The following is a 23310-nucleotide window of genomic DNA, read 5'->3' as shown; positions in this document are numbered from 1 at the left end:
CTGGCAGGGCCAGGACTGGTCCCACCTCAACAAGGAGGGTTTGAGCCCAGGGCTGAGCCACAGCCCAGTGTCCCCTAGAAGGGCTTGTGGCTTCCCAGGCTGCCGGCAACAGGCACAGGCCCTGCTCCCGGCGCAGGTCCAGGATCATGGCAGGGACACCATGGGGGTGGTCGGGACTGAGCCACATCCAGAGTTCACAGCAAACACCTCCTCCCCATTACCCCACTGGGGCTCCACTCAGGATGACCAGGCAGACGAGGGGTGGGCTGGTTTTATACAGGCTTTAATGGGGTGGGGGGTACAGCTGTGGGTGTGAAGCCAGGGAGAGGGGGCTGCTGCAGTGCTGGGGGGTCCTGGGCATGGGGGGGACGGGGCAGCCACCGGCTCACAGGGCTCTCGGGGCTCCAGCCGGCGGCAGCTGGGGGGTCTGTCTGAAAGAGATGGGGGTGAGACAGGGACACACGGGAGGACATCGGCCCGGCCAGCCCCACGCTGAGTACATGGGCACCCACCACCCAGGGACACCAAAGAACCAGCCATGGGCCAGGGCGGGGCATGATCAGGGGCTGGAGCACGTCCTGCATGGAGACAGGCTGAGAAAGTTGGGGCTGTTCAGCCTGGAGAAAAGAAGGCTGCGTGGAGGCCTCAGAGCAGCTCCTAGTGCCTAAAGGGGCTACAAGGACACTGGAGAGGGGCTCTTCATCAGGGACTGTGGTGATGGGACAAGGGCTGATGGGTTCAAACTGAAACAGGGGAGATTGAGATGAGCTCTTAGGCAGAAGCTCTTCCCTGTGAGGGTGCTGGGGGGCTGGCACAGGGTGCCCAAAGAAGCTGTGGCTGCCCCATCCCTGGCAGTGCTCAAGGCCAGGTTGGACACAGGGGCTTGGAGCAAGCTGCTCCAGTGGAAGGGGTCCCTGCCTGTGGCAGGGGTTGGAGCTGGAGGAGCTTTGAGGTCCCTTCCAACCCAAACCTGTCTGGGGATTCTGTGATTTTATGATCTGCGGTAGCAGTAAGAGGAGCAGCCTGGAGAGGGGAGGGTGATGGGGTGGGGCATCTCCAAGTACACCAATACCCCCCTGCAGGGCTGCTCTGACCCCAGTGAAGGCAGGACTCACCTAAGCAGCATCTGCCATGCATTTGTCTGCAGGAGGAAGAGAAACAGAGATCAGCTCCTCCATGGGCTGGGGGACTCCTGAGAGACCCCCATGGAGACACCCACGGCCAGGCCCACACGGGTCCCTCAGGGAGGCAGGGACAAGCCAGGAGGGTCTCCTCCCTCTCAGCCCCCCAGGGTACCTCTCCCCTGCTCCCCACCACCCCCCTGCACCCCCAGCCTTGCTCCCTGGCTGCACTCACCCGTGTGGGGCAGGATGAGGATCTCCTCACCCGTCAGGCCCTGCTCCCTGGAGAACTGGGTGAACCTCTCCAGGCGCTCAGGACTGAGCTCCTTTGTGCGGCCTGGAGGCAAGAGCAGGGTGAGAGGCAGCCCCCCCGCATCCCTGAGTGCTACTGCAGTGCAACCCAGCAAGGGACAAGCAGGCAGGGGGGCCGGACCCAGACACCCCATGGGTCACCCCAGCTTGGGAGATGCTGCTGCCCTTCTCCCACCAGAGAGATCCCCCACTGAGCACATCCTGGGACTGCTGGGGGCAGGCGGCACAGGGGTCCCGGGGCACACGTACTGTAGAGCAGCACCATGGTGGAGGGGCCGGTGCTCTTGGAGATCTGGGTGGCCACCAAGGCGTACTCCTCGTAGTTGGTCTCCACCACACGGATGTCGTGCTTGCTGCCCCAGCCTGGGGGGATAGGGAGGGCCCAGCTCAGCACTGGGGTGCTCCGGCAAGGGCAGGAGCAGGTCCCAGCAGTGCTGGTCTGGGAGCCGGGCACTCACGTGGGCTGGTGTAGGTGAACCGCCCTGGCTGCTCCGTCCTGGTGTAAAGGCTGTTCCTCTTCTCGCAGTGGTCACCCCTGGGGAGTACAACACGAGCGGCCGGGAGGATGCTGCAGCCCACACGTAGCCACAGGCATGGCAGCATTGCTCACCCCCCGCCCCTGCCCAGGCCCATACTTGGGGTAGGTGGAGGTGACTTCCAGGCTCCCATCTGCGGTCTCAGAGATGACCGTGGTGCACATCTTCATCAGGTGCTTCTTCTCCTTGAACCAGCTGGAGTTGGAGGCCAGGCCGATGCTGAACCACTTCCCTGTGAGCTGCACACAACCTCTGCTCAGTCACCAGCTGCACACAGACCCCATCTCACCCCTTGGCCATCAGCCAGCCACAGCCCAGGCCACCTCCCCCTCCCCTGCTGGCCCCACTGCAGGATGGGGTCCTGGGTCCTTGTCCCCATGGAGCTGCTACAGCTCCTGGTGTCCACAAAACCCACCCATGGTGTAGGATGTGCCTGGCACTTGGGGTGTTTCCTTCCTCTTCGTCCCAAGCCAGGGAGGGGGTGACAGCATTGCCTGACTCCAAAATGCCATTTCAATACATCTGGAGGCCCAAGGAGGGGTCAGGACCCTGCGGCAAGCACAGCTCACCCCAGCCTGGTCCCTGCAGGTACCAGCTTGGTGCACTCAGAGGGGCACCGTCAGTCTTAGAGATAGGTAGTGTTGGGACCACCCTTGCAGGACCCCCATCCCTGCAGGATGTGTCTCCATCCCCAGCACCTCCCTGGATGGCTCCAGGGGCTGTGGGGCTGGGCCCCTCCAATGTACAGCAGGCTGGGTCTCTCCTGCTCTGGGTGCTGCCTGTCTGGGGGGTTACTGCAAGCGCCCCAAGCATGCCAGCACCGAGGGGTGGGAGGGCAGAGGGTATGTGGGACACTCCAGCCCTTGGTCTTCTGGGACACTGGGCTGGGCAAATGGGGTCTGTGTGGGGGTTGGGGGTCCATGGTCCATCCCCATGTGCTATCTCAAACCAAGATTGCTTTTCTCAGCCCCCCTGCAACATCCCTGTGTACGCGCACCCACTCCACACTGCAGGTGTCCCAGCCCTGCACATATTCAGCCCTGGATCCTGCATCCCCCATGGAGCCACCAAACCCCAGCCACGGGGGCTTCGCAGGGATGGGGGCTCCTCAGGGATGGGGTCTGCGTGCACACCCCACACGCAGCCACCCTGCCCATCCCAGTGCTGGGGCCACCTTGGCCCCACATCCACCTGCAACACCCCCTGCACAGGTTTCCAGGGCAGGGATCCCCCCCAGACACCCCAAACCCCCATCACCCAGAGTGATGCGGGGTCACCTTGTCCTGCTGGAAGTCGGTTTGCACGGGGATGGTGTCCTGAGCACGCAGAGCCCCGAGCAGCGCCAGCCCCAGGAGGCTGAGCAGTGCGATGTGCATGGCCGGGCCGAGCAAAGCCGAGTGGAGCCGAACCAAGAGGAGCTGAACCAAGCAGAGCCGAGCTGAGCGGAGGCGGGCCGGGCTGAGCGAGAGGAGCAGCAGAGCTGCTGCAGAGCCCAGAGAGCCCCTATTTATGGGCTGGCTGCACGGGGGCCCCAGGGGGACCAGCCCTGCCTCCCCCTGTGCGTTATGCAAGTGGGAGCCGGGCCGAGAGCTGAAGCCAAAGGGCAAGCAGGGACCCTGCGAATATTTCTCTCCTGGTGAGATGCTGTGTTTGCCTGGGAGTGCCGAAAGCCCCGCAGCAGCACCACAGCCTGAGCCAGTGCCATGTGCTGCAGCGGGTGCGGGCAGGGCTTGCTGGCTACCCCCACCGCTGCAGGGTGGCTTTACTCAAGAGAGGGGCCCGAGCAAGGTGGTGGGAACGTCAAATGCCCAAATCAACCCTTGGAACTTGACATCTCAGGGTGCTTCTCCAGGATCCCCTGCCTTGCCCAGCCCCAGGTCCCTGCATCATCCATGGAAGCATCTCAGCCCCATCAGGTTTCAACCCACCACTGTGCAACCCCAGTGCATGTCGATGGTGAGCTGGGGGTGCTGGGGGGAGCCGGTGCCCAGCCCCCTGGGGACCAACACACAGCAAGGGACCAGCAGTGCTGCAGCCCAGCCATGCCACCAAAGAGGGGCTGCTGGATGTCCTCCCCCTCGGTCTGTGGCCACCAGCAGACACTGAACTGTCCCCCCTCTTAATGAGGGGACACCCTGAGCATTTGTAGGGCAAGGGCTGGGGATGAGCACAGGTTTCAGCAGCTGCTATGGGTCTGGCACAGTCTGAGCAGGGCTGGCCATGCTGCAACGAGCTTGGCTCAGCCCTGCCAAGGCAAAGCTTTACATAAGGAGAGTGTTGTGTTTTCATAGTGGCTGTTCCTCAGCGGGCAGGCCCCCCTGTCCCAGCACATTCCCTTCCCCGCACCCAGCTGCGCCCAGCTCAGCCCCGGCTCCATGGATTTATTAAAACAAAACAAAAGCTGAGCCAGGCAGGACTGAGCATCACGAGAGCCTGGCTGGGGCCTCCCCACACGCTGGGCTGGGGGCTCAGCCCCTGCCTGAGCTCCCCCTCGGGGTGCAGAGTGCCAGGAGGGGCTCTCTCCATTGTGCATCAGAGGCATGGAGCACTCATGGGTGCACTGTAGCCCTGTGCACACAAAGCCCCCCAGTGCCCGGGGTTCCCCAGCCCCCTTTGCAGACATCTCCCAGGGTTGGTAAAGCTGAGGCTGGCCAAGGAGCTGGGTGGCAAAGCTGGGTGCGAGCTTACGACCTTGGGGACACAGGGGGGCACTGTCCCGTGGCAGGGCTGAGGGATCACCGCAGTGCCTGGATACAGGCTCTCAGGCAAAACCTAGGGGTTGGCACCCCAGAAACGGGGTCCAGATGAGTACAGGCTGATCAGTGCAAGGGGAGGTCCTGGGGTCCAGGCCAGCTCCCCAAGGTGGAGGGCAGCGCTCCCCCCACCTCCCATTGCAGCCGCTTGTGGGGCGTAGAGCAGAGACTGACCCAGCCCTGCAGCCCCTGCTCTGCCGAGCTAGCCCGGGGAGGGCTCATCGGCACGGCCGCCCCGCACGTGGGCCGGGGGCTGGTGTGGGGAGAGTCACGTGCGGAGCCTTACATAAACCCTTGATAAACAACATGTGTTACCGGTACCGCTGCCATTGCGAAACCTCGGCCCCTGGGCTGCAGCGTGACCGGGCGCTGCCCGGCCCCGTCCTGTCCCCTGCCACCGCCCGGCCCCGTCCCGTCCCCTGCCACCGCCCGGCCCGTGCCGGGGCTGCTGTCCATCCCCTGCCTGCACTGGGGAATCAGCACCAAAACACCCCAGCCCAAGCATGTGGCAGGACAGCCTTGGTCGGACTCAACACACGGGGCAGATGGGTTCTGCGAGGGCTCCTCTGCTCTGGTTGCACACCTAATCCAAGCCCCCACAGCCGGCTCTGAGCGTGCAAGGACACCCCTGCCCGGCTCTGAGGGGGTGCAGGCAGTGCGGGCAGGCGCTAGGAAGCGCTCGCAGGCAGGGTCTGGTGCAGGCAGCAGCTCTGCAGCGAACACGGTCCGCAGGGCTAGGGCAGCGAATGCAGCGTTTCACTGCCCAGAAGGCTTGGGGATGAGAAGCACGATCCCTCCTCTGGGGTGCCTGAGGCATCTCCTGGCTTGTCCCACGGGAAGGTTGATTCTCTGCCGCTCCCCAGCACCCCCAGCCCCAGCATGGGGCCCCACGGCACCAGCACGGGGTTTTCCCTCACTCAGGGTAAACCAGAACTGCCACGATTCCTCCTCACTGTCCCATGGTTGGGATGGGGCTGCATGGATCCCTCCACCCGCACCTCCCAGCTGGGAGCACTGGCAGCCCCACAGTGGAGGCAGCCATGGCCTTGCTGGGGCACACCAAGGGGTGACTTGCCTGGATACAGACTCTTCTCAGAGGCATTTATTGGGGTTCCATTGCTGCTGCACGCACAAGGGTGCAGAGCACAGCGTGACACAAAGCTAGGGGGGCAGGACAAGGACCCACATGGCTGCCAGTGCCGCTGGAGGAGATGGGGAACCCCAGGATTAACTCCAGGGCTGCTGGAGCAACAGCAGGGTCTGACCAAGCCCAAGCTCAGTCCTGCGCAGCCATGGGCAGCTGGATGAGGTGAAGGCTGAGCACTGGAGACCTCTTGGCAACATCTGCACCTACAGCTTCATTTCTGGAAGGGAAAGGGAAGTGCTGAGGGGCTAGGGAGATGTCCAAGCCCAGCACTAGGGCTGGAGACCCACGTCTACTTCCCGAAGCACCAGCAACAACTGATGGAGCTGTCCTTGGGGACCCCAGCCCTCACCCCGGGGTGTCCCTCTCCCAGACCAACCCTCACCCCTAGAAACCCCATTAAAACCTCACTAAACCTGCCTGACCCATGTGGGGGGTGAACAGGACTTTGCTTTGCCAGCATGCATGTGATGCCCATCTTGGCTGCTGGTCTGCCACCTCCTTGCCTGTCTTGGGGTCCCCCAGCAGGACCACACGGGTGTGGTGTGGTGAGGGTCTGAACCCTCTGTGCCCAGCTCCCAGCCAGGGCAGGAGAACCCATGTGGTGCCATACATGGGGTCAAGGCCTGGCCCATGGGGGGATGCAGCGCATTGCCCGGACCCCACAACTCACCATCAAGGATGTGAAATTCGTCTGTGGAATCACAGAACCCTGCAAGAGACACAGCCCAGGGGGTCACCTTGCCCGGCCCCAGCCTTGCACCCAAAGACACTGCAGGGCACAGCCCAGTCCCTGAACCTCTGGCACTGGGACAGATCCCAACTGTGGCCCCGCTGTGAGTGACATGGGGCCACAAGCTCTTCAAACCTGCGTGGATGAGCCTCCCCTCCCAACGCTGCACCCCAGCCCCTGGTGCTGGTCTCTGGATGTTGGTGCTCCCAGGGCCCAGGGGACTATGTGCCACCCACCGTACGTAGGGAAGTAGTAGGTCACGTCTTCGCTCAGGCCTACAGCCCTCAAACGTTGCTCAAACTTGTCTATGACAGCATCGCTGACCTGGCTGCTCCGTCCTACACAAGGAGATGCCATCAGTGGCCTCGAGCCCTGCCCCAAAGACCACCCTGCCCCTGTGGCAAGGCTTGGGACCAGAGAAGGGTTATTGGCTCCCCTGTCTCTCCTCCAGCATCATCTGGGGACAACTCCCCATCTGGGACCAGGACCCCTGGGGACACCAGTTCCTGTGTCTGGGTGCTCCAGGGCTCCCGCAGGCAGCTCCTGGTCCCAACCCAGGTTTCCCACCTTTCTGCCACCCCTGTCCTTCATGTGCCACAAGCCCCAGAACACTAACCCACCGTAAAGTTTGACTGAGATGCTCTGGCCCTTTTGGTAATAGAGGATGGTGTAGCTGCTGTGGTCTGTCTCCCCAACCACCATGTCCACCTTGCTGCCATGGGCACGGCCTGGGAAAGACAGGAAACAGCCCTGCTTAGTCCCAGTTAATCCCAGTTAGCCCCAGCACCATCCAGGGGCCTTGTTTCACCACAGGTGAGGTGTACAAGGGGTGAAAATTGAGGCCAGCCCCACAGGATGCTGTTCCCTATGAGCAGGCACAAGCCCATGGTGCTGCCTGTGATGGACCCGGAACTGGGGCACTCAGATCCTAGAGCTGAGACACTGGGAGGGCGGATGCCAGTCCCAAATCCCTGCCGAGAGCAGGAGTGGGGGCTCCAGCTCCATGTTCCCTGCTCCCCCCCAGCCCAGCCTCCCTCACCCTTCAGGAGGAAGTGTCCACGCGCCTGGGCAGGGAGGTAGCGCTGCCTGATCTCCCAGCATATCCCATCCCTGTTCGGGGAGAGGAGGAGGTTGTTGGCACAGGCTGGGGAGGATCCAGCCCAGGCCCCTGCCCACCCTCCTTGCCAGGCACACGCTGCCCCTGGTTTCTCCTCCCAGAGCCTCAGTTTCCCCAGCCTGACCACCCCCACCCAACCCAGGCTGGCGAGCCCAAGCCCACCCCATGCTGGTGGCCGGGTTCCAGCCCACCATGGCCCCAGCTTCTAGCACAAATCATCCCACAGGAGATCACTTTGCTCTGGGCCAGCTCTCTCCTCCTTGGAGCCTGTGGCTGGGGCACTGGTCCTGCTCGGATCTGCCTGCAGTGTCCCTGTCCCATCCCCATCCTAGGGCACTGGTCCTGCTCTGACCTGCCCGCAGTGTCCCTGTCCCATCCAGCATCCCCCATCCCAGCCCCTGCCTGCAGCCCTGATGCCTGATTTCACTCACAGCTTCCTGAAGGTGCTGATGTCCAGGCTCTGCCCATCACCAGTGGTCACCGTCACTGCCGTGGCCTCCAGCCGGTGGCTGTGCTCAGCCAGGAAGCTGCAGCGGGAGGCCATGCCAACCAGGAACCACCTCCCTGCGAGCTGCATGGGACCGGCTGGCATCGAGGGACACGCCAGTGCCCTGGGTGCCACCACCCCACTGCCCTCAGCACCCACCACCCCGAGCACCCTCCCCTGTGCTGCCCACGGGGACAGGAGCCCAAGGGTGGGAAAGAGCAGGAAGCAGAGCAGAGCCCGGAGTGGGGACAGGCTGCGGGGGGGGGGCGGTGTGTGTGTGTGGGGTGCGTGTGCTGGGGAGGCACAGAGCGCTGCCAGACCCAGCACCGGCAATGACTGCGCTGGCCCCGGCGCTGAGGAGCCGGGGTCTGGCAGGGCAGCAGCCGCCGGGCCGGGGCCTGCCTCCAGGCCAAAGCTCGGTGCCGAGCTGGGCTGCTGCTGCCCGTCTCGGGGCGGGGAGCGCACCGGGGGGCTCAGCCCAGGCGCAGGCTGCAAGGGCAGGTCTGGAGGGTGACGCTGCAGGGCTGGACCTCGAAGGGGACCCACAGCGGAACGGGCCGAGCCCCGTAGGGCCGCCCTGGCACTGCCCCTCACCTCGGGCAGTCTGAGCTCCGCCGGGGCCGCTACCTTCTCCAGCAGGCTCTGGGGAGGGGGCGGCCGCCGCCGCCGCCCCGGGCCCTGTCCCAGCCCCGGCGGGGCGGCGAGGAGGAGGGCGAGGAGCAGGAGCACGCCCCGGGACAGCATGGTGCGGGGTGAGCGGTGCAGGTGAGCGGTGCGGGTGAGCGGTGCGGGGCCGGGACGGGGGGCAGGAGATCGGGGGGGCAGGAGGGCACTGCGGGAAGCCGGGAGCTGGAGCCTGGCCCTTGGGGCTACGGGCAGGGGCTGGGGGGGGCGGGACGGGGCGGGGCGGGCCCGAAGCTACACGCGGCGAGAGATCCCCAGCGCGACCCCGGGGACACCGGAGCCCGGACACCGGGGGGGGGGGAGGGGCCTGATGTAATGGGGCGGGGTCTAATGAGATGGGGCGGAGACGGCGCAGGGGCGTGGTCTACATAAGGGGCGTGGCTTGCCGGGAGGGTGTGGTCTGATCGCTGTAGGGGCGGGCAATCGGGAGCGAGCGTGCCACGTTCGGCTGGCGGTGCCTAGCGCTCGGCTGGCGGTGCCTAGCGCTCGGCTGGCGGTGCCTAGCGCTCGGCTGTGTGCTTAGTGCTCTGTGCTCTGTGCTCGATCTCTCCGGCCTTGCGGCAGAAAGCAGAGCGGTGATTGGAGGGGCGGGGCGGAAGGGTGGGGCGGAGGGGCGGAAGCGCTGAGCGGGGTGGGCCGGGCCGGGCCAGCGGCGCGGCTGGAGTCGCTGAGGTGTGGGTGGGAGCCCGGGGCTCGGTGCGGGGCGGAGCGGAGCTGAGCGGTGTTCGGGCAGGGTCTCACGGCCGTTCGCTCGCTCGCTCGCTCGCTCGCTCGCAGGCGCAGCGGCAGAATGCCACGATGGACGCGGGCGGCGGCCCTGTTCTCCCCGACACCGTCCTCTACGAGATCTTCCTCTACCTGGACCACGTAGACGTGCTCTCGGTGGGGCTGGTCTGCCAGCAGTGGCACGCCGTGGCCCGTGACGAGTTCCTGTGGAAGGAACTCTTCTACCGCTACTACCGCATCTCCCGGGAGGTGCCCCGGCACCCAGGTGCGCAGCCGCGGGGGGACAGGGCTGGTGGGGCTGCCCTCCTTGGAGCTGCCGGGAGCTGTCCGGCGCCGGGGCCTCCGGTGGCTCTGCGAGGTGTGGTACCCGTGTGATGGGAGCCTGAGCTCCCATCATGAGCCGGGAGGGGAAAGTTCTCTCCCCTTCTGCTGCTAACCCGTTGTCCTTTGGTGCTGTGGGTGCTGAGTCCCTGAACTGTATCACTTTAGCAGTCTATAGGGCTGGGTGGTGATGTGTACGTGAAGGGCTGTGGAAGTGCCCACACCCTTCAGAAAAGGCAGTCAGATGGTTGAAAATGCTTGAGCTTTACTTTCCCAGCAAGGTGGTTTCTGAGTGCTCTTGAGGCAGGAGCTCTGTGATAGCTGCTGCACAGCTTGGCTGGGTGCTGCTGAGGGAGATGGTAGGAGCTGCAGTGAGTCATGGTGTGCAGCCCCAGCGCAGCCCAGCTGGGCTTGGTGATAATCGCTGCTGGCTTTTCCTGAGCAGGACTTCACACCAGGCCCCTGCTCCAGGCTCTGCCCCTCTCATCCAGATCAGGAAAAGCTGCAAGTGCACATTAGCACATCAGACTATTTCCATAAGGCGCAGGCTCTGAAGCCAGAGCTGTGCCTGCTCCGTGAGGAGTGAGGTGGGTGTGCGGCCCTTTAATTGTACAGCAAATGCTAAGGCAGGAGCTGACCCACTTTGCAAGGGCAGGTTGGACTTGATCTTGATCTTGGCCTCAGCTCCCAGTAGGAAAATGACCCATTAACAGTCAGCATCATCTGAGCCTGCTAAGGCCTTCCTTGGGTAGAGCTGTCACAGATGGTGGTGACAAGCACGCAGTCATGGGTCAGTTCCCAGTTGAGTGTCAGGAGCTGGGAGCAGTTTGTGCAGTCTGGAAGGGTAACCCAGTGCTGTCACACCAGCAGACAGGCTTTGGGGACCTGCCGACAGGAGCCCTTGCTGCCACAGTGGGTCTCTCCTGGAGTCTAGCAAGCACATTCCCAGCCTGCTGCGGAGATCCGGGAGGGATGTGTTCTGTCCTCAGCCCCAGGGATGCTCATGGGGCCCCCGGTAGTAGCCAAAGCAGGGGGAGTTGGGTTCTTGATCTTGAGTTGCAGTTGCTACAGGAGGACAGGAAGAAACACCAAGGATCAAGCGTCAAGAGCCCATCTCCCCGCAGCAGCGAACATGAAGACAGGAGGGCTGTCAGATGTGGCTTCATGACTTCACTTGTGCAGACCCTGGGAACTCCATGGAGCTGAGAACATTCCTTTAGGTTTTACCTGAGGCTCTTTGGCCAGGCTCATTGACTTCCAGCCTCCTGGAGAGAATTGGGAAGCTGCTAGCATTGTTCTTCAGCACTCATTGGGATTGAGCAGCTGGTGGATCTCAGTAATGTATTTGGATGCCTCCCAGGCTGTAATTCTGGAGTTGTGAGAGCCCCCCATGGGGCAGGGGGTGGCTGCCAGGCCCAGACATGGGCTGAAGCAGGAGCCTGGGGGAAACCCCTGTCAGTCTGCCTGCCCTAGGTAGCTCTGTGGTATGCAGTGGGCCTTGTAAGAGGGAATGTTGAGGTAGCTTGGCCAGATGGGGTCTGTCCAGGCTGCTTTGCAGCCAGATGGGCTGGGACTAAGAGCTTCAGAGGTTCGTGAGCAGTGGAGGGTGTCCTGGCAGTGAGCAGCTCCCTGCCTGCAGCAGCAGGTGCCTCCTGGGCTGCAAGTGAGTTCCAAAATCCCTCAGTCCTGTTCAGTGTAACCAGGAACGTTGGCCTTTGTCCATGTATGTGTCTAATCCTCTTTGCTTCCTTGGGATTTGCTGCTGCAAGAGGTCTCTAGGCTGCCTTACGGGGCATTTGGTTAAAAGTCCTCTTTATTTGTCTCTTTACTGGCTGCCAGTGTGACTTTTGTGAGCGCGCTCCAGGCTTTGCTGCAGGGCTCCTGCTCTGTCCTGGAAGCCTGGGTCCAGCTCCTGCTCTTCCTCTTTTTTCTCTAGTCTCTTTATCTCATGGAGATGTTGTTTTCCTGGTCCCATACCCTTTCTGGAACCTCCTTAACTCTGTGTTAGACAAGATAAAGATAAGCAGAGTGGAGCCCAGTACCCTGAGGTACTGGGCTTCTCTCTCATCACATGATGGATTTGTTTGCACTGTGCTGGAGCACACCTGCAGCTCTGATGCTGTTGTGTCTGAGCAAGGATTTTGTTCCATAGCTCTGCTCTGGGTGTTTCTTGCAGGGGCTGTAGGGGTTGATAGAGCAGTGACATGGTGCAGAGGTGTCTGTTCACTGCAAGAAACTGATTTTTTTTTTTTTTGCGGGGGGGGGAGAGTTGGAAAGCTGCAGAGAAAACTGTTCGAGCCCCTTGTGAACTTGGCTGGAGCTGTGGGGATGATGCTGCCCCATCAGCAGAGTAGGCAGGGAAACCTTCCACTGGAGCAGCTTGCTCCAAACCCCATCCAGCCTGGCCTTGAGCACTGCCAGGGATGGGGCAGCCACAGCTTCTCTGGGCACCCTGTGCCAGCGCCTCAGCACCCTCACAGGGAAGAGCTTCTGCCTAAGAGCTCATCTCAGTCTCCCCTCGGGCAGGTTAAAGCCATTCCCCTTGGCCTGTCCCTACAGGCTCTTGTCCCAAGCCCCTCTCCAGGTTTCCTGCAGCCCCTTTAGGCACTGGAGCTGCTCTCAGGTCTCCCCTTCAGGAGCCTTCTCTTGTCCAGGCTGCCCCAGCCCAGCTCTCTCAGCCTGGCTCCAGAGCAGAGCTGCTCCAGCCCTCGCAGCATCTCCATGGCCTCCTCTGGCCTCGCTCCAACAGCTCCACGTCCCTCTTGTGCTGCTGCCCCAGAGCTGGGTCAGGGCTGCAGGGGGGGTTCTTCCCAGAGTGCAGCAGAGGGGCAGTATCCCCTTCCTGAGCTGCTGCTCATGGGTTGGGGGTGCACTCAGTACACGGGGGTGTTCAGGGCTGCAAGTCTCAGTCAGGACTGTGAATGCCATGTTGCTTCCCTCCACTTTCATTCCTGTGACATGTTCCTGCTCATGTGTTACAGCTGCTGTCTCCTGGTATGAGGAATTCCAGAGGCTCTATGATACCATCCCCTGTGTGGAAGTGCAGGCCCTGAAGGAGCACAATGACCAGGTTTTGCACCTCAGCTTTTCCCATTCTGGCTGTTTGTTTGCATCATGCTCCAAAGACTGTACTGTCAAGGTAAAGTGACAGCCTCCCCTGCACAACCCTTCCAGCTTTGATTTAGTGTGGCTCAGCCACAAGAGCAGCCTTTAGGAAGTCTTTGGAGAGGAGAGGTTTGACCGGATGTCCCTGGACTTAGGCTGGTTCCTGCAATGCTGAGTTGTTCTCCAAACCACAGAACTAATGGCTCTTGCAAATGTAGCCTTGAGGGCTGTGGATTCCAGCTCTGGCCCATGTGAAGGTGGCCAAGGTGCCTGCCTGGCTCGAGCTGCTTCCTAGGTGAAAATCAGTCCGCTGTTGTGTTGTGGGTCTCACAAAGAGTGTGGAGATAATGATCCACTGCAGATGTCTTGCTTGAGGGGTTGTCTTGGGAGAAATCTCTCTGAACATGCTGAAAAATCAGCTGTGACAGTGCCATTCACTGCACTGGCTGGGGAAGCAGTCCTGTGCTGAGCTTTCTCCAGAGCTCCTGACCATTTTCTATCAGGGGAATGGATAGGGAAGTCAGGACTGGGAGGCAGTTGAATGACGTCTTTGATTCTGGCCTTTTTCTTGGCATGGTGAGTGCTGGCAGAACAGATAAAGTGGAGCCACACTTGGGCTTCTCAGCAACTTCCTGACTGTTTGTCCATCTGTTTATAGATCTGGAGCAATGAGCTGGACATCTCCCTGCAGCACAGCTCCAACATGAGGCCATACAACTGGAGCTACACACAGTTCTCCCAGTTCAATTCTGATGACTCGCTCCTCCTGGTGTCTGGTGTCTTTGTGGGGCCTCACAACTCCTCCTCAGGAGAGATTGCTGTAATCAGCATGGGTAAATGTCACCGCCTCCTTCACTGGGATGCCTGGGAGGGTTGAAGTGTTGAGTGCTGGGGTTCCCTTCCTCTTGTGGTGTGTAGTGGCCTTGACCTCTGCTTGTCCTGCTTTCTACCATCTGTGCAGAGGGTTCCAAATCACAGTTTCATAGGGTAAACCTTATGAATAGCCTCAGCTCTGATGTGGTGTGACCACATCATCACCTAAGAGCAGTGTAGCATATGTTTATTCTCACTTCAGCTCTAAGTGACAGTCTGGGCAAGGCAAGAGTTACCCATGTTACCTGTTGTCTTTGAACCACCATTTCTGACTCAAGTGGTGCTAGTCCCACCCTGGGCTTTCTGAGGCTCATTCATCTGGGTTTGCTTCATCTCTTCTGCTGCAGTTCTTTGAATGTCCCAAATCCCAGCTGTGTTGTCTCTCACCACCTCAGTGTGCCAGAAATTGAGGGGTGCTCCTGCATGCACATATGTCCGGCTCAGAAAGGCACTAAGCCCCAGGGGTGGGAGTGAAGATGTTCTGTACATGTTTGAGTTGTTCTTGTCCTTGGGGTGTCTGCTTTGAGCCATGCTTGGAGAAGGGCTCTGAGATTAAATTGCTCTTTCCTCTGGCTGCCCTTTTACTTTGGTTTCCCTTGTGCTTGCTCTCCTCACACACCACTGTGGGAGAGAGAAATACCTATCTTCATAAGAATGACTGGAAGCTGGATGGTGGTTGGGCAGCATCTGCTCAGCTGGCAGTGGAGGTGCTGCATCAGAGCCTCTCCTGGGGAGACTTGAATCCATCTCCCATGTCTTCTGCCGCGGTCTCTCTAGGCCAGGAACCATCTCCTCATGCTTGTGTTTCCCCTCCCTTGCAGAGAACTTCACGCTGCTTTCCAGGGTGAGGAATAAGCCCTACGATGTCTTTGGCTGCTGGCTGAATGAAACTAACTTGATATCTGGCAATCTGCACCGGATTGGGCGTATAACCTCCTGCTCTGTGCTGTGGCTGAACAACGCTTTCCAGGTGAGGTGCCTTTGTTCCAGCTCCACAGGCAGCGCAGCTTCCTGCTGGCTCCTGGGGGAGGAAATGCTGCGGAGGAGGTGTGAGTGGGAAGGAATGGCCCAATCCTCCTGTACTCCCTGTTTGTCTTCTCTGAGTTGCCCTCAGGATCCTTTGTGTGAGGCTTCTCCACACTCAGTGTTGTGGTACCCATTACAATATTCTAACTCTACTTTCACATTCCATTAACGCTTGCCCCATTAATTGGGACGAGAACTTGACTGCAGTGCCTTAGAGCATGCGTTGCTCAATAGGAGAGTGGCTGGAGCACAGAAGGGTTGCTGAGGTCCTTGCTAATATGAAGCTGGGCCTGGGACAGCTGGAGCCTGGCATGTACCCGACCAGTGGCCATTCTCCTACTTGGCAGCTCAGTGCGTTATTTCTGGGAGCCAGAGGCAGCTGAGAGCCTGAGCTCAGCCCTGCCCGTCCTTGCTGACGGTCCTGTCAGCAGAGGGCCGGGTGCTGGCTCTGGTGCCATGATGAAACCTGGAGATCAGTGTGAGCTGCCCTCACGCTGCTTGTTTGCTGCTTGTCTATTCTCTGGCATTTTTCCTGCTCAGCCGTGTTCTTCTTCCATGTTTTGCGTCTGTCTCAGTGTCACAGCTGCTTATCCCACTGTTTGTGGTTTTTAGCATGAACAGTTGATGCTGGCCCCAAGTGAAATCCTCTGGTAGCAGAGATCCTTCCCATAACCACATCTCTGTTTTGCTCTGATACTGCAGCACTAACTCTTCCATCCCCATGAAGTGAGGAAGCACCTTGCCCACGTTGTCCAGGGGTGTTGAAGTGCAGCTGCAGACTGCCAGGGCAATTGGGCAGGAAAAGACCTGCTGCTTGTATCTGGGACCAGATAACCAGGGTGGTTCTGCACAGGTGAACTGCAGAGTATGGAGGTTCCCTGCCTCTGCTGCTTGTAGGCCAGAGAATGGTACTTTGTGCTGCACTTATGTGTACTTTAGAGGCCTGTCCTGGAATTCTTCTAACACCTCAAGCAGCACCAGCTGATAGCCTCAGCTGCAGGCGGCAGCAAGGCCGCTCAGCCTCTGTGTTTCCCACCTCCAGCCTGCAGGAGTTTTGTGTCTCAGTGTGCCCACCTCCAGGATAGGAAGAAGTGCCACAGAGCTGGCCAGCCTTGGGGACCAGTTATCTCCATGTAGCAGTGCAAAGAGAGGTCGGTGTGTGGCTGGTGTTGCTGTGCCAACTCACAGGCTCAGCAGGTGGCTCTTGATTTGAGCTGTAGGAGGGACCTAAGACGGTCCCTGCTTACTTTTTCCCTCTGCTTGCAGGGGATTGAGTCCGAGAATGTGAATGTAGTGAAGAGACTGTTCAAAATCCAGAATCTGAATGCCAGCACTATCCGGACAGTGATGGTGGCCGACTGCAGCCGCTACGATTCACCAGACCTGCTCCTGGACTACGAGGAGCAGCTCGCTGCCTCCACCTCCACGTGCCCCGTCTTTGATCTCGGCAGTGACAGCGAGGAAGAGGAGGCCAAACCCAAGCAAGCTCCAGAGCCAGCAGTACAGGAATTGCTGGATGACGTGGGCGTGCCAGCAGAGGATGGGCTGCAGCAGCTCTTTGATGATATCATGGAGGGCCGGGTGAGGCCTGCCATGACCGACACAGAGCTCGAGACAAAGGTGGCTGAGCTGTTTGTACGCAACAGAACTAAACCCCCTGAGCTGAACCTGCTCTCCACAGACAGCAACAGCAAGACGAAGTACTTAATCTTCACCACAGGATGCCTCACCTACTCCCCACACCAGATAGGTAAGGTTGAGGTCTGAGCCCAGGGCACACCAGCTGCCCTTGGTGCATGGGCTGAATTTGAATCTGGAAAAGACCTGGTTTCTTTGCTGCCTGTTTGTGGCAGGTGAGTTGCAGCTTTGTTGAGGCTGTTGGGCTCTTGATACAGGAGGCTTTTGAGGTGCCCCCAGTCACTGAAGGGGATTTCACCTTGTAAGTGCTTGCCTGAGGGTTTTGTTGTTACCAGACATGTGGCCAAACGACAAATGTGGCCAAACGACAAAGTCGTGGTGAGGTCTGAGTAGAAGATCAAGAAGGAACTTCTGACTTCAGGACGTCAGCCATGGGTCATGCACCGTGTGTGGATGTGAACAGTTGTGATTGTTCTGATAGGAGTGTGTGGAAGGGCCTCAGTCCTGTTCTAATGTGGAGGTGCAGAGGACATCAGGTTAGGGCTGGTTTGAGCAGCTTGGAGCTCGCATGTGTTGCTTGCACAGTGCCCCTCAGCTCTGGGAGATGGTGCCCTGCCTGCCCTGAGCCTGGCCTGCCTCACCCTGTGCCCACTGTGTGGCAGCCCACCACCATTTGGCCTTTTGGGGCAGCCCTGGTTTGTTTCGCAGCTGCCCCAGTGGGTGTTCCCATGGGAAGCTGGTGCCAGGCAGTTTGTGGCACTTGGCCTCCCTGTTCATTGATTCTATGATTCATAGGGTGCTAGGCACTGTATTTGCATCACATGCCAGGCAATGGCACTGGTGGTGACCTTGCTCATCCAGTGCTCTCTCATTGAGGCACTGGGACTCACAGAGCCTGAATTTATGGGAAGTAGGTACAGTGGTGAGCAGAAGCAGGTAGTCTGGCTGCTTCTCCAAAAGCCCCTAAAGCTAGCAGAGAGGTTCAGTGGAAAGGACTAGACAGATTAGCAGAAGTGGTGGGGGAGGGGGGCAGGGAAGACTCCAAGCAAGAAGGCTCTTCTGTAAAGCCAGACAGTTTCAGCTCCTTTTGCTGCTTGCACAATTACAGCCTCGCTGCTGCAGACTCAACCTTCCTGTTAGTTGGTCCTGCACCAGCACAGCCCAGCGAGAGGCAGTTTCCAAAGCTGAGGCCAGCTTGGAGAAGAGTCACTTGGTCTTTGTACACCTAAGTTGGGAATGTGACTGGGACTGAGTGTGGCTCTGCCCCATGCTCCTCTCCACCACCAGCTCTTCAGCTGGACATAGTGGACCTTGCCCTGCGTGGTGGGTGGCAGCTCAGCCCTGCACTCAACCCCATATTTGCATCCACTGACCTCCAGCGGAGCCCCCGGTGCTGTGGGCTCTGGTGCCTTTGAACTACCTCCAGGAACTCCCTGGCTGGTGGCCAGGACTGGCAGCAGCAACTGGCTCCTGGGGAGGATGAGCCCTGGCTCAGCTGCTCTACAGCCATGAGTCACTGCAAGACTGCAAGTTCACCTATCAGACTGTGCCTGGAACCAGCCCTTGTGCATCTGGTGTCTGCCCCAAGGAACTGGTACTTTAAAGAGCTCTGTGTTGTGCTTGTCTCTCGCCCTGCTGCTGCTGGAGCTGCTGGGCAGCGGCACACTCTGGTCTGATTTGTAGCATACAAGTGCTTCTGCAGGAGTTGCCATGGAGCTCCTGTCTCCCTTGTGCTGGTCACAGGTCTGAGTCATGGGCACAGCCTCCTCTTCTATTTGCTCGTGCAGAGGGGACACGTAGCTGAGGTTGGAACTGGGAGTGCAGTGCTGTGGAAATGAGAGTGAAATGCTGGAGAGCAGTGCCAGCTGTGTGGGAGAATGAGTGTCCTGGACTGCCCACTTTCAGATGCAGCGATGCTGTGAAGGGCCTTGGACTTGAGGTGCCTTGTGGTGTCACCCCAGTCATGCTGATCTGTGGGAGAGGGCTTAAATTGAAGGTGATTCCTTTAGAAGGGCATTGGGATGGGATGGGCCATCTTCCAGCTCCACTGGGACCTGCTGAGGGTGAAGCCCATGTGAGCCCATGCTGAGGCTCATAGGATTCCTTCAGTAAGCTGTTGTGGATAGTTTGTGTTGGGACCTCTAGAGGTGGAGGGTGACAGAGCTTGACCCATAACATGCATCTCCTTTAGTCAGGAAGCCTTGCTTCAGAGTGTGCTGGAGGATGGGCTAGGAGCAATGAGTGTCTGTGCCAGCTGGACACTGGGCATCTTCCTGCCTGTGGTGGAATCATAGAATCCCAGCCTGGTTTGAATTGGAAGGGACCTTAAGATCATGCAGTTCCAACCCCTGCCACAGGCAGGGACCCCTTCCACTGGAGCAGCTTGCTCCAAGCCCCTGTGTCCAACCTGGCCTTGAGCACTGCCAGGGATGGGGCAGCCACAGCTTCTCTGGGCACCCTGTGCCAGCGCCTCAGCACCCTCACAGGGAAGAGGCTCTCTGCCTAAGAGCTCATCTCAGTCTCCCCTTGGGCAGGTTAAAGCCATTCCCCTTGGCCTGTCCCTACAGGCCCTTGTCCCAAGCCCCTCTCCAGGTTTCCTGCAGCCCCTTTAGGCACTGGAGCTGCTCTCAGGTCTCCCCTTAAGGAGCCTTCCCTTCTCCAGGCTCAGCCAACCCATCTCTCAGCCTGGCTCCAGAGCAGAGCTGCTCCAGCCCTCGCTGCTTCTCCATGGCCTCCTTTGGACTCACTCCAACAGCTCCATGTAACTCCTGGTGCCTGTGCCTGGGCAGTGTCCTGGCTGAAAGTATCACTTGCAAGAGCTCAAAGGAGCCAGGCAGGGACAGCAGCCCCGGTCTGGCTCTCCAGCAGTGAGCTAGTTCTCTTCTCTTAGCAGCAGTAAGGGAAGTCCCTTCTTGAAGCCTGGGGACCTCCACCACCCCTGCTGTCCGCGGGCAGGAGCCTGCAGAATGGCCTGATTCTGCTTTCTGTCCCCAAGGGATTAAAAGGATCCTGCCCCACCAGATGACGACTGCTGGGCCTGTGCTCGGGGAGGAGAGGCGTTCGGATGAGTTCTTTGACTCACTGGATCACGTCATTGACATCCATGGGCACATCATTGGCATGGGCCTCTCTCCTGATCACAGGTGAGTGTGGTAGTGCTGGCCTCAGTGCTAGCTTCGGGCTCTGCAGGGGTGGGCAGCAGCTGCTCAGGGGCTTTGTGGAGTGACCGGGAGAAGAAATGACTGTAGTGGGTGCCTGCATGGGCAGCTCTGCTTGTTTACATCTGATTTGTGTCCTGATGTCCTGTGTTCCCGCCTCAGCAATACTGCTTTCCTCCTCTGCACTGCTGAGCCCGGGTCAGGATAGGGTCAAGCGGGGAGCTTGTAAGAGTGAAGAAATTACTTGCACAAAGTGTCTTGTTCCTGAGGCAGATCAGTCCCAGCCCACTTTGTGTTGGAAGGGACCTTAAAGCTCCTCCAGCTCCAACCCCTGCCACGGGCAGGGACCCCTTCCACTGGAGCAGCTTGCTCCAAGCCCCTGTGTCCAACCTGGCCTTGAGCACTGCCAGGGATGGGGCAGCCACAGCTTCTCTGGGCACCCTGTGCCAGCGCCTCAGCACCCTCACAGGGAAGAGCTTCTGCCTAAGAGCTCATCTCAGTCTCCCCTCGGGCAGGTTAAAGCCATTCCCCTTGGCCTGTCCCTACAGGCCCTTGTCCCAAGCCCCTCTCCAGGTTTCCTGCAGCCCCTTTAGGCACTGGAGCTGCTCTCAGGTCTCCCCTTCAGGAGCCTTCTCTTGTCCAGGCTGCCCCAGCCCAGCTCTCTCAGCCTGGCTCCAGAGCAGAGCTGCTCCAGCCCTCGCTGCATCTCCACAGCCTCCTCTGACCTCGCTCTAACAGCTCCACGTCCCTCTTGTGCTCCAGAGCTGCATCAGGGCTGCAGAGGTGTCTCCCCATAGTGCAGCAGAAGGGGAGAATCCCATCCCTCAACCTGCTGCTCACGATACACCACCATCCTTTAAATTGCTTGTAATGGGTTAAAGAGGCTTGGCCTAGCCCCCAGGATCCACCTTTCGAGTTCCAAACATGGCAGGGAGTGTTTCCAGCAGCATGTTCCCATGTTTCAGCCTGGGTTTTGGTGAGCTGAGCCTCAGGCTCACCAAGGGCCAGAGCAGCTGCAGGGTCCCTGTGCCACCAGCCTGCACATTTCCAGCTGGGGCTCCCTGAGTGCTGTCGCATGCAGGAAGGTGCAGGGTCACCCCTCTGCTCCCACAGGTACCTGTACGTGAACAGCCGAGCGTGGCCCCGCGACTGTGTCATCTCTGACCCCATGCAGCCTCCCCCCATCGCTGAGGAGATCGACCTGCACGTGTTCGACCTGAAGACCATGAAGGAGGTGAAGAGAGCACTGCGGGCACACCGGGCCTACACGCCCAATGAGGAGTGCTTCTTCATCTTCCTGGATGTCAGCAGGGACTTTGTAGCAAGGTGTGTGCGATGGAGTGGGCCTGTAAGAAAGATGGGGAGAGACTTTTTTAGCAAGCCCTGTTATGATAGGACAAGGGGTGGTGGTTTTAGACTAAAAGAGGGAGATTCAGGCTGTGTGTGAGGAAGAAATTCTTTACAGTGAGGGTGGTGAAACACTGGCACAGGTTGCCCAGAGGTGGTGGATGCCCCAGCCCTGGAGACATTCCAGGCCTGGCTGGATGTGGTTCTGAGCAACCTGATCTGGTTGAAGATGTCCCTGCTCAGTGCAGGGGGTTGGACTAGAGGAGCTTTCAAGGTCCCTTCCAACCCAAACTGTTCTGTGAGTGACAGGGCTGCAGAAGGAGGCTGGGGGGTGAGAGCAAGCTGTCAGTGCCATCCTTAACTTGTCCTGTCCACTGCAGTGGGGCAGAGGATCGCCACGGCTACATCTGGGACCGGCACTACAACATCTGCCTGGCCAAGCTGCAGCACGACAACGTGGTCAACTCGGTGGCGTTCAGCCCGGTGGAGCAGGAGCTGCTCCTCACCGCCAGCGATGACACCACCATCAAGGTGTGGCGCTCGCCCCGCGCCGTGCGCAGCCGGCACGCCCAGAGGCCCCGGCCCAGGAAACTGCTCTTTTCCTGGCTCTTGAACCAGAAAAGCTGAACCTGGGTCCCCCTGCGCCTGCAGCTTCTCACTGCAGCTACCTCCTCTGGAGCCTGCAGAGCCCAAGGCCCTGCGCAACAGACGAGCTCTGGGCAATGAATTCCATCCACTGAGTCAGGAGGGGCCCTGGTAGTGGGGATTGCTTCCTCCTTGGAGCATCTGCTCCAGAGACAGAATGTAAGAGCCAAGGGCCTGCTCCTGGACACCGCAGGCACAGCCTGAGCTGGTCACTGCAAGGTGGGCTCCCCACAGCTTCTCACAAACGCTGCTACTTGGTCACAGCTCGCTCTGGGTGAGCTCTGGTCTCCAAGAACAGACTGAGGTGCGTCCCCAGCGCTGGTACTGCTGAGCCTGGGATGGGGCTGACCTCGCGAGAGCTGCCCCTGCAGAGCACTTGGCAGAGTCTGGCACAGTGCTGCTCCACTGCAGGACTCTGTTAATAGTTTTGTTCATGGTTTTGTCCCAGATCTCCACAGGCAGTTGGGCTGGCTGCTGGGCAAGGCCAGCACCTGCTCCCTGAGGACATCTTTGCCCTGGGGAGCAGCAGGGCTGGGGAGGCAGCCAGGTCCAGTTGATGCCTTCTGTTGGCAACAACATGTTGATCTTCCCAGTTTCAAAACTTGAGTGGGGGGAGGCTGGTGGTGACGCGGCGCTCGCTTTGCCTCTCATCCTCTGCTCAGTAGCACTTCACTAACCTCTGGCATCAGTAACACACTCCAGGGGCTCTGCTGTGCCCTCACGGGGCAGCTGTGTCTGTGGCTGGTGCTCTCGTGGTCACCTCCCTCCCATGCTACCCAAGTCGTGGCACTTTAGGTTCTCTTGGTACGTTCTCTGTGAACGGGAGTCTGTGCCCATGGGTGGCTGCAGGTTCCCACAGGTGCATGGGGCCCGCGGCCTTTGCCTGACATGACAGTTGAATAAGCTTCCCCCTGGGTTTGGAGATGAGGCCCCCACGGCTGGAGGAGCTGCTGCACTCGGACCCATGTTGATTGTATCTGGCCCTGAGGCTTTTCTCACTGCAGCAGGCACCTGAACGTGAGGGTCTAAAATCAGCTCTTGCTCTTGCCCTGGCTGGGATGGGGGGCAGGAGCTGCTCCCATGCTCTGGGCTGTGTGTGGGAAGGAGCCATGTCCTGGGCAGGGCTGGGGCCTCCCCTGAGCATTGGCGCAGTTGTCTGTGCCACTCAGCCAGGGTTGCAGGTAGACCTCCTGGAGGCAGTGGGTGCTGTGCTGATGCACACCGAAAGCTGCAACAGCTCCTGTACCCTTCAGCAGGAGGGTTTGTGCCCCAGCAGGTGCCCAAGGCTTTAACCACAGCCCCTGGCCGCAGTTTTTCTGTCATCGCAGGACTTAGAGGAACAGGGAAGTCCTTTGTGTGCGCACAGGCTCCACACCAAGCGCTTGGTCCAGTCACACAGCATAGGAACAGCCTCCAACTTCCTCCTACCCCAAGATTGTGCAGTCTGCTCCTTGGCTCAGTGTAACAGTGAGCAGGGCACTGAGGGGTTATGTTTGTGCTGAGTTTTGCTCTTCACTATGGCATTGAATAAATATTCTGCTAAAGCATCTTTGCAATGTGAGTTTGTTTTTCTGCTGAAGCAGA

General features: G+C 59.6%; 3 protein-coding genes across 9 annotated transcripts; 1 reads left to right on the top strand and 2 right to left on the bottom strand.

Annotated features, from left to right (window-relative positions):
* Positions 1–267: 267 nt before the first annotated feature.
* On the bottom strand, positions 268–3463 carry LOC136022285 (lipocalin-like). 2 transcript variants are annotated; one of them, XM_065695371.1, is made up of 7 exons: positions 3247–3463; positions 2069–2208; positions 1892–1968; positions 1683–1796; positions 1357–1458; positions 1116–1141; positions 268–427 (listed from the first exon to the last, which is right to left on the bottom strand). In XM_065695371.1, the coding sequence occupies exons 1-6, from the start codon at positions 3343–3345 to the stop codon at positions 1116–1118; spliced, it is 558 nt and encodes a 185-aa protein (XP_065551443.1). In that variant the 5' UTR covers positions 3346–3463; the 3' UTR covers positions 268–427. The 2 variants fall into 2 exon arrangements, with proteins under 2 accessions (XP_065551443.1, XP_065551441.1); XM_065695369.1 differs by having other exon boundaries at positions 268–431; positions 3247–3462.
* A 2346-nt stretch (positions 3464–5809) lies between these two features.
* Positions 5810–9094, bottom strand: C8G (complement C8 gamma chain). Of its 3 annotated transcripts, XM_065695374.1 has the most exons (7): positions 8798–9087; positions 8148–8287; positions 7639–7709; positions 7220–7327; positions 6836–6937; positions 6540–6578; positions 5810–6086 (listed from the first exon to the last, which is right to left on the bottom strand). In XM_065695374.1, the coding sequence occupies exons 1-7, from the start codon at positions 8945–8947 to the stop codon at positions 6073–6075; spliced, it is 624 nt and encodes a 207-aa protein (XP_065551446.1). In that variant the 5' UTR covers positions 8948–9087; the 3' UTR covers positions 5810–6072. The 3 variants fall into 3 exon arrangements, with proteins under 3 accessions (XP_065551446.1, XP_065551448.1, XP_065551447.1); XM_065695376.1 differs by lacking the exon at positions 6836–6937 and having other exon boundaries at positions 8798–9094; XM_065695375.1 differs by lacking the exon at positions 6540–6578.
* A 319-nt stretch (positions 9095–9413) lies between these two features.
* Positions 9414–23273, top strand: FBXW5 (F-box and WD repeat domain containing 5). 4 transcript variants are annotated; one of them, XM_065695529.1, is made up of 9 exons: positions 9414–9462; positions 9665–9878; positions 12916–13073; positions 13698–13872; positions 14734–14882; positions 16205–16688; positions 19572–19719; positions 20848–21060; positions 21462–23273. In XM_065695529.1, the coding sequence occupies exons 2-9, from the start codon at positions 9686–9688 to the stop codon at positions 21706–21708; spliced, it is 1767 nt and encodes a 588-aa protein (XP_065551601.1). In that variant the 5' UTR covers positions 9414–9462; positions 9665–9685; the 3' UTR covers positions 21709–23273. The 4 variants fall into 4 exon arrangements, with proteins under 4 accessions (XP_065551601.1, XP_065551600.1, XP_065551602.1 ...); XM_065695528.1 differs by lacking the exon at positions 9414–9462 and adding an exon at positions 9513–9559; XM_065695530.1 differs by lacking the exon at positions 9414–9462 and having other exon boundaries at positions 9610–9878; positions 12916–13004.
* The last annotated feature ends 37 nt before the right edge of the window (positions 23274–23310 follow it).

Source organism: Lathamus discolor, chromosome 15, assembly GCF_037157495.1.
Source record: "Lathamus discolor isolate bLatDis1 chromosome 15, bLatDis1.hap1, whole genome shotgun sequence".
NCBI lineage: Eukaryota > Metazoa > Chordata > Aves > Psittaciformes > Psittacidae > Lathamus > Lathamus discolor.
The sequence above is the reverse complement of the archived record's forward strand: the minus strand, read 5'-3'. Positions and strand labels throughout refer to the sequence as shown.